This window comes from Xiphophorus maculatus, chromosome 3, assembly GCF_002775205.1.
Source record: "Xiphophorus maculatus strain JP 163 A chromosome 3, X_maculatus-5.0-male, whole genome shotgun sequence".
NCBI classification, from domain to species: Eukaryota; Metazoa; Chordata; class Actinopteri; order Cyprinodontiformes; family Poeciliidae; genus Xiphophorus; species Xiphophorus maculatus.
In genome coordinates this window covers 11,353,669-11,371,725 of record NC_036445.1, presented here as the reverse complement: position 1 = coordinate 11,371,725, position 18,057 = coordinate 11,353,669, and the positions used below count along the sequence as shown (strand labels likewise).

General features: G+C 39.3%; 1 protein-coding gene across 2 annotated transcripts in view; it reads left to right on the top strand.

Annotated features, from left to right (window-relative positions):
* Nucleotides 1-2,224: 2,224 nt before the first annotated feature.
* LOC102232099 (ral guanine nucleotide dissociation stimulator-like 2) overlaps nt 2,225-18,057 on the top strand; it is a 35,243-nt gene continuing 19,410 nt past the window's right edge. The window contains exons 1-5 of one of the 2 annotated variants that reach the window (XM_023331389.1): nt 2,225-2,676; nt 5,809-5,966; nt 13,474-13,521; nt 13,908-13,991; nt 14,076-14,242. In XM_023331389.1, the coding sequence (XP_023187157.1) occupies nt 5,817-5,966; nt 13,474-13,521; nt 13,908-13,991; nt 14,076-14,242 (449 nt within the window). In that variant the 5' untranslated portion in view covers nt 2,225-2,676; nt 5,809-5,816. Of the gene's footprint in view, nt 2,677-5,808; nt 5,967-10,988; nt 11,213-13,473; nt 13,522-13,907; nt 13,992-14,075; nt 14,243-18,057 lie in introns of those variants that run through there. The other variant, XM_023331390.1, reaches the window with a different exon arrangement.

Genomic DNA, 18,057 nt, shown 5'->3' with positions numbered 1-18,057 from the left:
GATTATGCTATGTTCAGTCATGCAGTAACAGCATCATCTGCAATTAATTTGAATTCACATGGTTATCATTAGATCAAGGGGCACAGATTGTGCAGATTATAACTAGAATAAACAGGAAGAAAGCGGAAGGTGAGTACAAAGCAGAGAAACTGAAGGAAGTTCTTAAGATTTTGTTGAAATTTAAAAATTTGGACTCAAAACACCCAGACTAAAGTAAAGATTTGTGTTTATAGTGGGTGATAGATCATTTTTCTCAAGAGGCACCCATCAAGTCTGGGTGTATTTAGAGAGAATAAATGAAAAAAAAGTCACACTTTATAAATTAAAACTGGGATTATTATATTTTGATATATTGCAAACAGACATACTAAATCTTTAATGCAGAATGGCGTGGAGGCAATCACCCATGTTCTGAGGTTTTCAGAAATCCCAGGTTGCCTCAAAGGCAGCCTACATATTTCTCAATAGACAATATTCAATAGATTATCTGTAGGTTCTAAATCAGGTCAGTTTATTGGCCAGTTAAGCACAATGAAAACTGAGTGATTAAAGCGGTACTGTTTCTTTTAGCTTTGTGAACAGCTGTCAAGTTGTGATGGGAAATGAAATCAGCATCTCCATAAAGCTTGTCAGCAGAGGGAAGCACAAAGTGCTCTGAAATCTTCTAATAGTTGACTCTACACTTGGCAAAGCACAATGACATGGCTCCACAAAACATGATGAAAGAAAAAAGCCAACAAGGAGATATAGGGAGTACACAGGGTAAACCAGCGAGGTAACCGGAGGAACCAGCAAGGAGTGACTGAGAATGAGGTGCTTAAGTACTTGGGGAGGTGAATGCTGAACCATAAGACCTGGGCAGATGAGTTAACAGGTTGCAGGTGTGAGAAGAGGGCAGAAAGCAGACTGAGAAGAGAGAGGAAGAGGAAGTGACACAGGGGGTGTGAGAGAGAGCACACTGGGGACTAGGAAATGAATCTAACAAAATAAGAAACATAATAATAAAAACTAAGAAAAGGACTAGACACAAGAAACGGACATATCTAGACTCATGAAGAAGGAACTGAGGTAAAAATATAAACAAGGCAGAACTAGCAGAAAGAACTAAGGAACACAAACCCAAAACAAACTCAAACAGCCCAAGATCCTGACATATTCTTCATACTTTATCTAGACTGAAGGATCTGGATTTCATCTGAAAAGAAGATTTTGGACCACTGAACAACAGTTCCGTTTTTTTTCTTCTGCAGGAAGAAAAGCGTTTGTGGTTAGGGAGTAACTTAGAAGCGTGTCAGTGGTGACTCATGTCTGTCTGAGATGCCTACTGATTTCAGCTGCAGTTCACTTGGACATTTCTCAGAAATGTCCTTGTTTTTTTTTTTCAAGAAAATTTCTTAAATTAATCTCAACACTTCTGAGTTTTTCCTAGCAAATTATCTAAGTTTCTAGATCATAAAATTAAAAAATGTTTTCTAGAAAATTTCTGATAAATATAAAATAAATGTTTTTTGACAGAAATTAATTCATTTTCTCTAACTACGATGGCCTTAATCGCCGTCGTAGATTTTTATAATTCATAATGAAATTAAAAAATACATAATAATAATAATAATAATAATAATAATAATAATAATAATAATAATATATATTTTTTAATTTAAATATATTTTAATTCACGGAGATGGAAGGGCCAAAGAGGACAGATAGAACATGGATTCAAGTCATTTTTACAGGTTTGACTCAGCTTTAAAGTTTCAAGGTATTAACAAGCCTCTAAATGTTTGAAATATTTTTTTATTGCGTCTACATTTTGATTTGTGTTATGAATTGCTGAATGGAAAAGGGGTATGACTGTATAACTTAAACTTCCTCATACTCCTTTTCAGATTTACAGTCACCGAAGATGTGGTATATTTACATGTTTGGTGTATTTACATGTGTATATTTGGTAGCAATGTATTGTATTCACTCTTTAAACAATGAAAGTCTTCATTATTATGCTTTGTTGATGAAATGTCTGTCTGAAATAAATTATCAGCATCATTTAAATATGTAATAACAACTTGACCATAACCTTTAAATCTATCTGATAAAAGTTCAGGGCGCCCTGTTGTGGTAACACACACACAGCGTGTTTACAGTGTACGTGGCGTGCGCGCCGGTCGACGGTGCGTAAAGCGCGTCCGCGTCGCGTCTCTCAGCTGCTCCAACTCCCTGGGTGAGCGGCACGCCGTCTGCGGAGCTTTGTGTGTGGTGTCCGGCTCACACCGCCGCTGTGAGCCACCCAGAGAGACGGATCTGTTACTAGAGCGCAGAGAGCTGAACGCATCCAGGAACTGCGACGTTAGGGGGAGCAGCAGCGGCTGCGGCAGGAGGAGGAGGAGGAGGGGGAAGAAGAGGAGGAGGAGAGAGTTTGCTGCCACACCAAAGTGCGTTATCAGCTGCTGAAGGCTGGACAGACGCGAGGTGTGGGGGACGCTGATAGAGAGGGGGAGACTCTTTGGAGGGCGTAGAGGTGAGGTAAGGGACGGAAACTCCCTCCTGGTTGTCGGCGGTGACCGTGGCACCGATGGGCGCGACTTCCCCCAGCCGAGCCGCCGTTCTTTACCCGGCAGCGGTCCTCAGATGCTGCCTCTGATCCGCCTGACAGTTGGATAAGTGGCGACCCAGCTCTCAGTGAGTTCACCCACAGCTGCCTCGATCTGTTTTTCTCTGTTTGCCTGTTTTATTCAGACCATCCAGTATCTGAGTCACAGTAGGAAGCAGTTAGTTCTCTGCTGTGTGTTTTAATGGGAGTGTCAGCACGCAGAAACTTTTACCACCCTCATAGCTTCAAGCGTTTCTCTCTGAAGGCTCCAGACTGAACATATCTGAAGCATATCTAATGCCTCTTTAGGGTGTGACTTTAGTGTCCAGCTTTATGTGCCTGTGTGTGTGTTTATACCTCAGTCATATGTGGGCTGTTTGCTTTGGTCAGAGCCTCTGAATAGCAGCCTTTCAGACCTCTGCACAGCCGTTGGTGAGAGCACATGCTGCACTGTTGATGCCTTGTTTCCCCTGCAGCCTGTTCCCCCCCTTCCCCGCCTTCCCACCCCCCCTTTTCATGCAGACTGCAACGCTGCTCTCTTGAGAAACCGAGCAGAATCTTAAATCTTACAGCAAATCCGGGATGATGTAAGACAAAGTGTTGCACAAAGGCAGCTGCATGAGTCGAGGAGGAAAGAAGAAGAAAGTTGGGTCTGCTTTTTGGAGCTATTTTCTGATCCAGGAGGTTATTATTACCCAGGCTGAGGCCGATGCAGTCTTTTACATTCATAAAAATGATTCTGTATGTCTTCCTCGGGAGAACAGTCAAAGGGTTTTACACAACATTAAGAATGAAAACCTTTTAAGCTAAAATCACAAGACAAGAGTATTCATCAGCTTTTACATTATCAACTAGGACATCTCTATCCCTCCTACACCTTTCTTCCTCAAACAGTGTTTACGCGATGTCTATCTTCACCTCAAATACCGAAGAGGGGAAAGGGAAATGGAAGGAAAGGTTGCTATGCAAATCAAGGCCTGCTTTCCGGGACAGCGACTGAGTTAAACAAATGAGTCAAGGCCTGTCACCCATCACTAACTCCACTGTTTCTGTTTCTTTCATCGGAAATGTCCTTAAAAGTTACTGAATTGCTCCATAAACCTTTCAGCTCAGACTTTGTTCTAGAGCTCAACTTGGTTTTACAAATGTAAAAGAACAGAACTCTAATACAGCGTCTTAGTTCCTGATTAATACAGATTTAAACGCAAGAAACATTTAAATGTCATGATAACAGATTTTGCTGGATCATAAATTATCCCAATAAACAATAAATATTGTTATTTTGAGACCATTTTCAAGTAAAATATTGATAAGTACGTAATAATGCGTGTTTGCCTTCTCAAAGTGCATAAACATCAGTTTTGTGAAGGACACTTAACACTAGAAGTGGAAGATATTCTAAATAATATGTGTGCTGTGGTGGCGCAGGGGTTTAGCACGCCCCACATTTGGAGGCTTTAGACCCCGGTGGACATTGCGGGTTCGACTTCCTCCTTCAAAAATGGCGCCGGCTCAGCTGGCTGCCTGCAGACGCAGCTCCTGTTGTGTGTGTGTATTAATCTGTGTATAAAAAATTCTTGCTGTAACTGTGAAATAATTTCCCTGCTGGGATGAATAAAGTAATTCTTCTTCTTTTAATAAATAAAAGTCACAAACAACTGAAAAAAGTTAAATAAAAACTATGAATCATCAGAATGGAAATGATCAAGCTCATTTAAATGTATCATCCAATTAAATTATCAATTGCTTACTGCAACAAGCAGTTAATATTCAAGGAGTTCTTACTTCAACAGTGTTTGAACCGAACTTCTTTTTTATTTTTGCCTTCCCGAGCTTCGCTTGAACCTAGCAGACTATATTCCAGTTCTGTTTCAATCCTGGTTCTACTTGAACACTACTGAAGAAGCTTCATTTTCCTACGTTTTCTTTTTGTTAAATAAAAGCAAGCAAATATTGTATTTTGCTTTTTTTTTTTTAAGCAAAACAGAATAATTACTGATTCTTTTTTGGTGTCCCTTATAATTGAAGCCATAACTCAATGATTTGGTCTATTTATGTGATAAGGTCAAATTTTTAAGTGTTACTGTTTTAAAACAAGGCAAAATCAGAAAGAAAAGTGAAAATTCTAAAATAAATAGTTCTGCTTTTCTGTCTCCTTGTCATCCCCTATAATAGAAACAAGCTTCAGTTTGAATCCTAATGCATCCACATAGATACACTATAGACCTTGGCTGCTATCTGCTTTTTTAGCATTTTATTTTTCTCACAGTTTCTGTATATAAATGCAAAATATTTATATGAATAAACAGTGTTTTAATACTTGTTATATACACATTTAAATAAACATTAAAAAGTACTAGTTGTGTGAGTGATTAAAGGTGGAAAACAACTTAAACAACAAATGTTAGCAATAAAATTAACAGAGTTTACTTACTAAAGTTGCAAGTAGCAGCCATCTTGAAATTCTAACTGGAGGTACTCAAAGTTTCTCCCACTTTCTGAGTGGGATGTCAAACTTTAGGTGGTGTTAGGAACTCAGATATTTCCATTTCCTGGCACTACTGTGAACGCACCACAAAAAAAAGTTCCTTTTTGCCATGCTGTTGTTTCTAGAAATGTTATGATGTAACATTACAGCTGAAATTCACAGGAAACCTGGAGGAAAATAACTGGAATTACTTTATAATCGCAGTGTTTTCAAAATATTGCAAATTGGTTTTCTACATGAATATAGGTAAAGGATTGTTCACCTCCACAATTTTCACAGTTGGTTGTTTTGTTTTTAAGCAGGGATGTAAATTATTTGCTGATCCAGACTTGAAAAAGATACTTTTCTGACAAATGCCAAACTAAGTATGCCTTGGACTGCTGTGTTCCTGGCAACTCAGATAATGTAATTCTGTATTTGCATGCCAAATAGGCTTAGCACATGACCCTGTTGCACTCCTCCCCTGTGCTTGTTCTCTATTTAAATCAGGAATGGTAAAGGAAGAGCTCTTGTGTGCATCAGTGTGAAACCCAAACAGACTTCTTCCAACATACAGGTTTCAATATGTAGGCAATTATTGTCATAAGATGCAAATAATTTGGGAAATCAATGGACTTCAAAAAAAGTTATTTCGAAGTTATGTTTAGCAATAGATTCGTGTTTAGGTGTTTATGATCTAAGTAAAAGGTTGACCATTGAATGTTGCTTTGTGTTTTCTTCCTGTCTGTGGCAGCCGGCACCATGCTCCACCGTAACCTGCGAATAGGTGGCTATAACCTTCCGGGGGTGGAGTCCAGCGAGGTGCCTCTCATTGGCTACCGGCCCTTATCTCCTGACGGGGGAACCCCAAGCAGCCAGTCAGGGAGGAGCGAAAATCTGGAAAATTCACAGGTAAGTTTGTTTTTCTCCACATGCAGCGTGTAGCAGAACTTTGTGAAGGGAAGTTGGCGCAGACACCGCGGCTCAGTTCTGTGAACACATTCATGGCGTTTATAAACCATGAATGATACTTCCGATATCATCTGTTCTCCGAGGTTCACACATTAAAGCGATTTACACACTGTAGGCTCATTTCGCTTCATCACAACTAACAGCATTCAGAGCAGTGTCACATGAAACCGCATGATCTGTGTTTAGTGTTTAGTTTGTTGAATAAACATCAGATGCCTGGTTTTCAGAAAACAGAGGAAATAAAGCCAATGTGACGTGTGTGTGTGTACATAACCTGCTGCTTTTCTGCCATGGTTCAGCAGAAAAATCATACATTTAATCTACTCCACAGGTATTAGTCATGAAAAGATGTAATACATTTCCAAACACAGTTCACAATTTATAATCTGAATGCTGATTTTGAGAATATAACGTCTTATTTAAATAGTGCATCCAAGCAGTCCTGTGCAGATATTGCACACACTAACGAAATTATTCAAATAATTTTCAATTGTCAGTTCTTTCTTATGCTAATTTCTTTTTTAAAAATAGTTAATAATAATTTGAAACAATCTCTTAGAGGTTACCTGGTTGGTGTTTGACAGGAATCTGTGAAAACTACTTCAATAAACTCATCTATTATGTTTAATGCAAATCAGCAAATATTTGCAAAAATCTGTAAAATATTCAGAGACAATTTATCATCATCATTACTGACATTAACACTTACTGTTGGGCTGCCTCAGAACTGTACAGTATTAGCATTTTGTCAACTTCTTTGACTTTTGTTTACCAAAATACTCTAAAACGAATTAGCTTTAGCACTTTTCTCTGTTGTAATGATTGTTAGCATAACTGGATAATAATTAGCATAATTGACAAATGCCTTTGTTTTCTTGGCAACAGATTTATGTCAGCAACAGTAGTTGGTATCATTGTGTTGTTGTTCAAGCAACTCAGTCTTTAAGCAGTTCAGAGTTTAGTAATTCAGGATTTGCTAAATGTGAACAGGAGCGTTCAGCTCTGTTAATGTTTAGTGGGAGTTAGTGAGGCCTGAACAGATGGTTTCACAGTGATTTTCACATAGTCGGATCAGATGTTGTTTTCTGACTTGTATTTTCACAAATAACCACAAGGCTGGAAACCTTTTATCCCGACTATTTCCTTTACAACAGATGACCTGCTTGTGGTTCTATTGTTTAACTTCATCCTGAACTTTTGAGAAACTTCTTTAAGTTTCTTGACTCTCTAAAATGATCACATTTCCTCTCATGTCACAAGTTAACTGCTGGGCTTCGGTGAATAATGCATGGTGTGGTTTGACCAGCTGAGGCAATGCACACCTGCTCTCACCATGAACGCTATCCAGTTTCCCAGTCTGTCTCCAAGGACATTCAGTAAAGTGGAATCCAATACAGGCCTTTTACTCATACTTTAATGAGGGAAACTTGGATATCTGAGTCAGGTGCGATAACCTCTGGTGAATAACGAAGCTTGCCGATTGATTATAAAATGGTTATTATACCAAACAAAAACAGAAAAAACATGTTTGTGAGAATAGAAAATGTTCTTGTTACAAGATTGGACCAAATGCAGCAACTGTAGCTGAAAGCAGAAGCTTATATACATATAAAAAGGGCTTATATACACTTTTTATGTTTTTGTTAGGAAAATGATTTCTAGTTCTAAAGTGCCAGAAAATGAGAGATAACTTTGAGTTTCCTTTTCTTACAGAAGTTTCCACAATGGGACTAATGTCAGGGTTTTTGTTAATGCCTCTCCAACACACTGACCAACATGAGCCCAAACTTCCTTAATGATTTTTCTCCCTCTTTCAGCAAAATAACCACACAACATAATGCTGCCACTCCCGTACTTTACTATTGGGTTGAGAATGTCAGACCTGCAAACTTTGGCCCATTTTTTTCTCAAAATCATCAGACCACAGAATATATATCCAAAACTTATGGCATTTGTCCGTCAGTGAAATTTACAAGATGCCCCTTTGAATTGATGGATTCTTTCTCTCTGAGTTGCCTTTCCAATTGGTTGATTGAAGAATTCATTTTACTGTGGATAATAAAATCTCCTTATCAGCTTCAGTCAGCATCTTTATCATGCTCTTCATAAGGCGTGTAATTGTATCCGACGATGAACCAAACTACGAGATATTTTGTATTTTTTTTTGTTTTCCCATGATGTTGCAAAAGGAAACAATGTGATTGTGGTGTTGCCTTAAAATACATACTTTCAGTACTAACCTGTCAGAAGCTTAAAAAGTCATTTGTGCTTTCAACAATGGTTTGAAGTCATGACAATCTGTATTTGTCTCTTTTTTGTTGCTATTTTTGAAAATTATCCCCTGGAAGCAGCATAATCCAGCTAACGGATGTTTATTTAGTTTTCAGATTCAGAGAATTGTGGGGAAATTATTGTACTTGTTTTACCTTGCAGAAGTGAACAGACCTGTTCCTGTAGCCGGTTTCTAAAATGCAATGCAAATATTTTTATTTCAGAGGATAGCTGTTGTATACCGTCATGCCAGTCATTCGGAAAAGTGTCATATTCCAGTTCCAAGCTTCCCTAGTTAAAGTATTATAAACAGAAAGTGTAACAATAGATTCAGTCATGCTTGCACATTTTTCAGTGTTGCATTAAACCTTAATTTGCTCCTTTACTAATATTTCTAAATGTAATCAGGACTGAAGAATATAACTTGTTTGTCTTGAGTATGCAAGAGTTTTACTTGAAAGGCCTTAGATAACAGGCACCATGGGAATGAATAGATGAAAGCGTGCAAAGAGGAGCAAAGAGAAAGATAGGAAGGAAGAGGTCTGGTTTGTGGAACACTAAAAAAAAACAATGGTTATCTTTAAATAAAGCCTCCAGAAGCATTTATGACCTCAAGTTTGGACAAACAGTTTAAAATATTCACAGAAAGTTAACCAGGAGGCTTTTAAGTGAGGAAAAATGGTGGAACTATTTTATTGTTTGGAGGTTGGAGTCTCCTGGGACGTGGTGAAAGATTAAAAGAGAGATTTTTCTTCCCTCGTTTGGTGCTGCTTAATAAATGACGCTGTTTAGGAGAAACTAAAGCAGCTTTAGTTTTGATGGAAGGAGAAAGGAAGAGAAATAGCTTCTCAACACAGCAGCATGTCCTGCTTCCTGTGTTTGTTTCCACTTATTATGTGCTTCCTGTATGTAACCGGGGGAACTGAAGGAACTTTAAGAATAAAGAGAGCAAAGGACTCCAAAAGTAGATCCGATCTGACAAACAGTATAAACACAGTGGACGCTTTTTTTTTCTTCAATAAACCCAAGAGATGAAAAGCTGCAAAGTACTTTAAAAACACTTCGATTCATGTGATTCTCAGCAGCAGCCTGTGTTCACAACTCTTATCCACAAGTAGTCTTTGAAAAGTCAACAACTAAACAAAGAAGAAAAAGGTTCTGCTTTAACTGACACACATTTAGTCAGACTTCAGAAGACTGGTGCTCCGCTGGAAATGATTTAATTTCTCAAAAATCCGAAGAGGTTTTAGAAGCAGCATCTGGATAAAGACGACTTTTCAGAGGCTAGTTTCCTTTGAGGTAAACGCAGACTGGAACGACTTTACTTCAGATAGGAATACACAACTGGGTTACAGTAGTTTTAGATTTTTCATACTTCTGTTCATTTTTAGTGACAGAACTCAAAAGGTGAAATATTATATTATGATTATGTATACATCGATTGGGTAATGAATGCTTAGCAGAAGGTACCATTTTCAAAAAATGTATTGTTGTGAAGTTTTCTCCCCAGTTTTGCTGTTGCCATTTTGCAGACTAGCATAAGCACCACCAGGAGGAGGACTGATCAATAAAAATGTCTTTTTTTATTAGCCTTTCAAAACATCAGTTTGAAAGGCTAATAAATATATTCATAAACACAAAACCGAAGGATATTATCTGCATAATTTCAGTATATTTTAGTTAGTTTTTATGAAATCACAATATATTTCCTTTTAGTTAAATTGCCGTTTTTATTTATTTTAGTTAAGGAAAATGTTTTCTCAATTGAAGTTTCACTTATTTGGTTGGTTTTATTTGACTATAATAACCTTGCCACACTGTTGTTCAGGCTATTGGCCTGCAATAAGAAGGTCTTGGGTTTGAATCCTGACCTTGGGTTTTTCTGTCTGCCGTTTATTTGAATGGCTTTGGAAGTCCAAAGCCATTCATGAGAGGCTGATTAGTCTTTCTAAATTGTCCTAAAGCATGAGTGTGGATGTTTTCCCAGTGTTTACGCCGCCTCTCGTCTGTAACCCTGCAACGATAGGCGGGTGTAGACAGTTGAGTTTTTCAACATATTCTCTCTTATTCACAGTCTCAGAGTTATAAAAATGGGATATCATGAGTTTTTTTTCCCCTCTTTAATGATATAAGCTGCTTAAACAAACATAGCCTCCTTACTAGTACATGTGGAGGTTTTTTTTATAGCTTACAAACACAAGGTTAGCTTTTTTAAATGATAGCATAAGCCTCAGGCGGGTGCTTTGATGAATGTCGCACTGCATTAAAGCGGATACATGGTCCAACTGGTTTATCTACATGGGAAGGTCATCCGTAAGGGAAGCAGAGCAGGGGGAGAGGGGGAAGACTGGAAGAGAGGGGGCATTGTTCTGGAAAAAGCTTCAGGGCTTTGTCTCAGCGTGCACGCGCACGCGTGCGTGTGTGTGTGTGTGTGTGTAGAGGTGGGTGTTCACTGATGGAGGCCTTTGATTATGTGAATATATTATCCTTTTGATGCAAACGTTTTGTATGCATATGTAATATAGGCATGTAGAAAAAAAGGAATTCACTTTAACTGCTTTATGGATACCTGCATGTTCTTAAAGTGTTGCGGAGTGTGAGTGTGTGTGTGTGGGCGTGGGAGGGGGTGTGTTTGTGTGTGTAATGGGTGTGTCCATATGATGCCTCCTGCCGGGGGCCGGACTTGACTTGAGTCCTGCTTCAGGTGTGTAACAAAGCCTGGCGTTGTGTGTGTAGAGAGGCATGCTTTACCGAGATAAACCTACAGAAATCGGTTTGGATTCTGAGGATTTCTGGAAACGAGGGGAGCGCAGATGAAAAGGGAAGGAGAAAATGGGAGAAATGTTCACGGCTTTATCCTGAAGATTTCCAGGAAGCTTAAGGATTCCTACCTGCCTGTACTTGCCCGGGACGAGGTAACTGCTGTGACAGTTTTCTCTTTTGCTCTCGGTGTGCATATGTGCTGAGTTCATAGGAAAAGACAGAAATGTCGGCAGGTTTGTCCAGAACAATTTGAGATAAAATCCAGAGGTGGATCAACATGTTTGTTTCTAATGCCCTTTGAATGTAAGGAGCGTCCACTGACCTTCGGACGATCCAAGTTCTGGCAACATGAGAGAGGCCACTGGAGGTTAAATGGGTTTATTATGATTAATTAAGCCATAAACCTGATGTGGGTCAGACCATATGTCTCTCCTGCTGCTGTGAACGTGGACACTAAGCTCGCTCTGGGATCTTGAACTTCCCTTTTCAAGTGCTAACTTGAGTTGGATCTTTGGGATCTTATATTTGGAAAATAAAACTTGCTTTTGTCAAAGTTTAGGGAATGTAAGGATTTTGGTGTTTTTCTCATCAGAGTGTGTCTCCAAGGTGTTTCCATTGTGTTATAGAAATCATAACTGTTGACTCACAGCCACTCAGTCAGAGCAAGTAGTCTGAAGATTGCACCTCGGAAAGAATGACCCAGTGCTTGGCTCTTGCACAACATAAATAAACTCCAATATTGGTTGATGTGGCAGTTAAATGTTGTAATCTAAACACAACCAACAATACAGAAAGATCATTTTCATAATTTTAAACGCTTTCATTCTGAAAATTGGGATAAAAATCCTCTTTATTTGCTCACTTGCATGGGTTTTATGTGCTTTTCAGTAAACAGCGGCCTCTTATTTATGTGCAGAAATGTAAAAGAAAAGAAGGGATGAAAGAAAGAGACTGCTGTTTCTGTTTGAAGATATAAAAGAAAAAGGTTTTGTAAAACTTTGAGGGTTGTACGATAAATAACTACAAAATATTATCCGAACATGTTTATTCATTTTTAAAACATGATTTATCTGTAACGTACCTTCAGATAATGTGATGCACTACCACTTGTGCAGTTTGTGTTAAGTAATAGGTCATCTGCCTCTTATCGCTCTGTCTGTTTTGGCAGTATTCAAATGTCTCTGGAGAGCAGCTGCACATATCACACTTCTTTTCTCTTTGAGAGAGAGATGTGACTCATTAGCTCTGTGCAACCTGAGTTCGACTGCAGGATCCTGCAACCCAAGAGCCGTGTGTGTGTGTGAGTGTGATAAGCCTGAGCATTAATGCTGCAGAGGCAGGTTTCTGTGTATTGACCATACTGGACTGGAGCTGATTAGAGAGGTTGTCTGCATGTGATAGCATGTGAGTCATTATTTGTTTTTGGGGTATTTTTTTACGTGTTTTACTGGCTGGTTTCCAGCAACAAGAATGACAAGAAATATTACTTGCATGCGAACTTGCATTATTAGGCCAATATCCATGTAATTATTTAAAATAGTCTCAAAACAGCAATATTATTGTTTATTGCAATAATTATTTGTTATAAAATTTGTTATTATGACTTTCCTAATTCCTCCATGAAACATAATAGAAAATTACAATGAAGAATGTTGAGCATTTTGTGAAGTACTGTTCTCGGATCAGTTTTACAAATAAGGAAATAAACATTTTATCAATAGCAGGATTTTGAAAGGATTGTGTCTATTTTGAAGGAAGAATCTTGGACTAGACCAGCTAGACCAGATTTTGATAATTACTGAAGCTTTACTCTTGCTAAAACGACTTTTTTCAGGTAATTTAATGACTTTTTACATTGGATCTTTATCTCACTAATATTATGATTGTCATAATAATATAACTTTGTTCTTGTAATTTAAATCAAATCCTAGTGTGGCTTTAGTACTCTCTGATATAAAGTATTTGATATGACTGAATATTTAGTCAGGCTGCTTGAAGTTTAAAACGAAGTTACTTTGCTGAGAGAGTTGACGGTCACTTATTTGTTTTGCACACTGTGGTTGACACCACAACCAGAATATTTCAGATGAGTCGAATTTGAGTTTCTTGTAGTCAAGAGGATGTTGTAGGAGCCTTCCTTCATCCTGCTGACTGACAGTGCACAGCAACAGGCACAAACTGCAGAAAGCTTCAGTAATTTTGGCTCTTCTTCTGAAATCTCTAACAAAACTATTCTTCAAATCTGAGAAATGTCATCAGTTTCAAAGGCCTAACCTTTTAAAACATTTAAAACTTTGATCTCCACTTCTATTCTGCCCTTTTGTCATTATTTTTCAAAAATATTTTCTAGATTTTACCATCCAAAAACCTTCAAATATGAAACCTCATGATGCGATTTGTTTTGTCTTCTTAGGCGGAGTCCTCACCCATGAAGACTACCTGGTACTGTCCTCTGGATTTGGTAAGAATGGCCGGATTTGGCGCCGCAGCTTGCACTCTGGGGTCTGTGAGTTAGTAGGGCAGCAAAATGGGGTAACTGTGTCAGGGACTTTCCCTCAGGCTAAACCAGGGTCACTTTAGCTACATGTAGGAAATGAGTTCAAAGATGTGTGCATTGTTTTCATTACACTTTGCATTTGTCCAGAATAAACACTGCAGAGTGTTTAGTTTGAAGGTAAAAACTGGGAATCATCTCCTTATTTTTATCCAAACAAAAGAAAGAGTTTCAGAAGACTTTGAGAATTAATCAGTTTAAAGGATCAAAACAAAGTCTGGCTGACTGGAAGCAGAGTGTAGATAAATTACATAGATAAATCTGCTTTTCTTCACATTTTCCCTGCTTTACAGTCCACTGTGGTGGAGGAGGAAGAGGAAGGGGTTGTCTACACGGTTGTGGTCAAACAGCAGCATGCTGGCCCTAACAGTCCAGTGGTAAGCTACTTTAAATTTGACTCTGTTTCAGAAAACTCTGCAGGCATGTCAAGTGTCTTCTCCTCTCTTCCTGTTGACTTCCAGTCAAACGTTTCCCGTTCCCAGTGCGTGAAAGCTGGAACGGAAGAGAAGCTGGTGCTCCACCTCCTCCACTCTTTCTCACTGGGAGATTCCTCCTTCATCTCCATCTTCCTCTCCACCTATCGGTCCTTCACCTCCACAGAGAGAGTGCTGGACATCCTCATTGACAGGTAGGTAACTGTCAAAGTCAAGGATTAAAAATAGAGTATTATTGCAGTTCCTATTGCAGCAACTGAAGCTGCTTCCTGTCTGGTCAGCTGTGCTGCCTGAATCAGTCTGATCCTGTCGGGTAGGACTTTTACTCCTCTGGGACAAGGGACTGCTTATTCTGTGTTGAATGAGAGGAAAAACATCCGACCATAAATACACACTAATGGTTCTCAGCACAAAGAAAAATGACACATTTGTTCTGTTCTGATTCCTAGAGGAATATTTCCTCAACATTCTTTTTCCTGGTATTATCTCTACCCCTTGATTTATACTGCCTCCTTGGCACTTCTTCAAGAAGCGAGAAATACTTTAAGTTCTCATAAATTCCTCTCATGCAGACAAAATTTAGGTTGCAGTAGTCATGCAACATACTCTGGTTTGCATGCAAATTCAATCAGATATTGTAAATGTATTTGTAATTTATAAAACCTGAAAACTCTTTCTAAAGTCATGGAGACATTGCATGGAGTTCCTTACTGCTTTTTTAAAACCTATATCAGTCCAGTGTCTCTTAGAAATGCAGCTGTTGAGCATTTTTCTCAAGGATAAGTTTAAGTGAGAGATCCTTTAGGGTGCATCAAGAGTGCAGTGAGATTTTTAATATTTGTAAAAAAGCATAACAGTTCCCTGACTGTTTTGAATGTGCAAAAGATGGTGGTGCTTTATAATCTACATGATATCATACAATGGTAATTAGTGCTGTGTGAAAAAGGAGGACAATGCTGTCCACATGCTAATGCTAATGCTACAACCTGTTGATGTTGAGGTCAAACCATTGAAACGGACTGAGATCAGGACCGTTCCTTCTGGAGCAGAGCTCTAACCAGCAGAGAACAGCGCACACCTTCTCCACACATTTCAGATCATTTGGTATGATTTACTTTGACAGAGCTGGAAGTATCTGTTGTTCGCAGAACTGTGTACAGAAACTCCATTAAAATTCCCCCATACTCCCTTTCACTGGATAGGTTGACAGTAAATGGATTATGAATAAAGATGGACTGAAACTGATGGTAGAGGTGCAGAAGCCTCCCGTAGTTTTAGTAAAAATGTACGTTGTGAGGAAACATGCTAGTATAGCTGTAATAGCAGAACTGAAAAACCTTCGTGTCGCATGTTGGAGCTTGTTACGACCCGGCTCGGCCAGGGGAAAGGGAAGTAACATTAAAGAAACCTAGGTGGTAAGGTTTAACAGTTTAGAGGTTTTATTGTTAGGGTTCAACAAAAATAAAGGGGTAAAAATTAACAAGAGTCAAAATGTAGAGACTAACAAAAAGGGTACTAAACAAAACAAAGCCCCAAAACAAACAATTGTAAATCAAAGAACTTAACCAAACAAAAATAGACTTTCAGAACAGGGTACACAAAACAAACTACAAATCTCTAACAGAGAATCAAAGATCCCGCACAGGGACAAAGTGAGTGACACAAGCTGTCCAAGCTAACAAAGGTTGTCAGAGCTAACAAAGGTTATCAGAGCTATCAAAACAAGTTTACAGCAGTCAAACCCCTAACAAAGTGGCAAGCTGTCTAAACAAAGAAACAGCCGCGCCTTCTCCCAGGATGTCCTTGGTTCTTAAAGGGAGGCCTCAACAGTGATTGGTGGAGCCGGCAATTGATGACCCAATCACGGTAGGCCTCAGGATGTGACACAGGACAAGCAGGGCAGCACCCACTTCCAGGTGGAGTCAATCTGATTAGCCACTGAAAAACAACAAACACAGAAAAAGGCCACTGGCCGTAACACCTCCCCCCCTTAAAATCCTAAACCAAAGTGTTTGAAAGGAACATTCCCAACCGAAGGTAAGTATATAAGCTACACTCTAGATAAAGCATCTGCTAAGAAGTTGTCTGCACCTTTCTTATGTTTGATTTCAAGATGGTAATCCTGTACCAGTAAAGCCCACCGCATGAGTCTCTGGTTGTGGTTGTACATGCGAGAAAGGAAAACAAGGGGGTTGTGGTCGGTGTACACTATGATTGGCACAGGACTAGACCCTAGGTAAACCTCAAAGTGTTGAAGTGCAAGTAGCAAGGCTAGAGTTTCTTTCTCAATGATGGAGTAATTGAGTTGGCTGGGTGTAAATTTACGGGAAAAATAACAGACGGGATGATCAGCTCCGTCCCCACCTTCCTGTAACAGTACAGCACCAGCTCCAACAGCACTAGCATCCACTTCAAGTTTAAAAACCTTCGACATGTCTGGAGAAGAGAGGACAGGTGCATAGGACAACAGAGATTTTATACTTTCGAAAGCATGCTGACATTCAGGAGTCCAGACAAAGTCTACTTTTGGGCTCAGCAGAGTAGTGAGAGGGTGGGCTACTGTCGAAAAATTTCGACAGAAGTTTCGGTAATAACTGGCCATGCCAAGGAAACGGCGAAGGGCTTTTCTGGTGCTAGGGACAGGAAACTCAACGATGGCTTTTATCTTGGCTTCTACAGGGCATACTTGTCCCTGGCCGACCTGTCTACCTAGGTAAGTGACAGTTGCTTTACCAAAGTCACACTTTGCTAGGTTTACAGTAAGCGAAGCTTCAGCAAGCCGTGTGAACACATCTCTTAAGATTTTAATGTGTTCTTCCCAGGTAGAAGTATACACAATGAGATCATCAAGATATGCATTACAGTTTGGTAACCCAGACAGAACAGTGTTAACCAACCGTTGAAAGGTGGCCGGGGCATTACACATGCCAAACGCCATGACGGTATATTGCAAAAACTGGTCTGGTGTCACAAAGGCAGAGATCTCTGATGCACGATCTGTTAATGGTACCTGCCAGTATCCTTTTAACAGGTCCAGTTTACTTACAAAATTGGCACTGCCAATGGTATCAACACAATCCTCTATACGGGGAAGTGGATAGGAATCCATAACAGTAACTGAATTTACCTTTCGGAAGTCTGTTATAAAACGAGGAGAACCATCAGGTTTCATCTCTAAAAGACAAGGGGAGCTCCATGGGCTGGAACTATGCTTAGCAAACTCATGTTGTAACATGTAGTCTGTTTCACCGTTCATCAAAACTCTTTTAACTGGGTTTGTTCTGTACGGATGTTGTTTTATTGGTTTGGCCCCGGCAACATCAATATCATGTTCAAGAACTGAAGTTTGTCTTGGCACATCATGGAATAGTTCTGGGAAACTTTTGACCAAGACAATAATATCATTTTTTTGTTCCTCTGTTAAATGTGAAAGCTGGTTAGGCAGAACCTTCAACATTTTAGAGTTTGACAATCGTGAGCTTTGGTAAGAAATGGGACGCAATGTTAAACCATCCTCTATAGCAGAGTCAGAACAATCCCTTACAATCAATGCTGAGGAGCAAGTTGAAGGTAAGGATTGACCTATTTGAAGGTCAGGATTACCGTTTGGGTCTCGAGAACAGTACGGTTTCAACATATTTATGTGACAGACCCGAGATTTCCTCCTTCTTTCCGGAGTGCAGATTACATAATCTGTCTCACTCAACCTTTCCTGAACCACATAAGGTCCTGAAAACTTGGCAGAAAGGGTAGAACCAGGAACAGGTAGTAAAGCTAGGACTTTTTCCCCCTTAGCAAAAGAACGGGACAGAGCAGACTGGTCATAATGCTTTTTCATAGACCTTTGAGACTCACCTAGTGTTTCTTTCGCAATAGCACAAGACTGATGCAGTCTTTCTCTGAATTTGCAGACATAATCCAGAATGTTTTCCTGGGGAGAAACATTTATCTCTAAGAGTTTCTCTTTGAGAATTTTCAGAGGGCTACGGAGTGTATGGCCAAACACCAA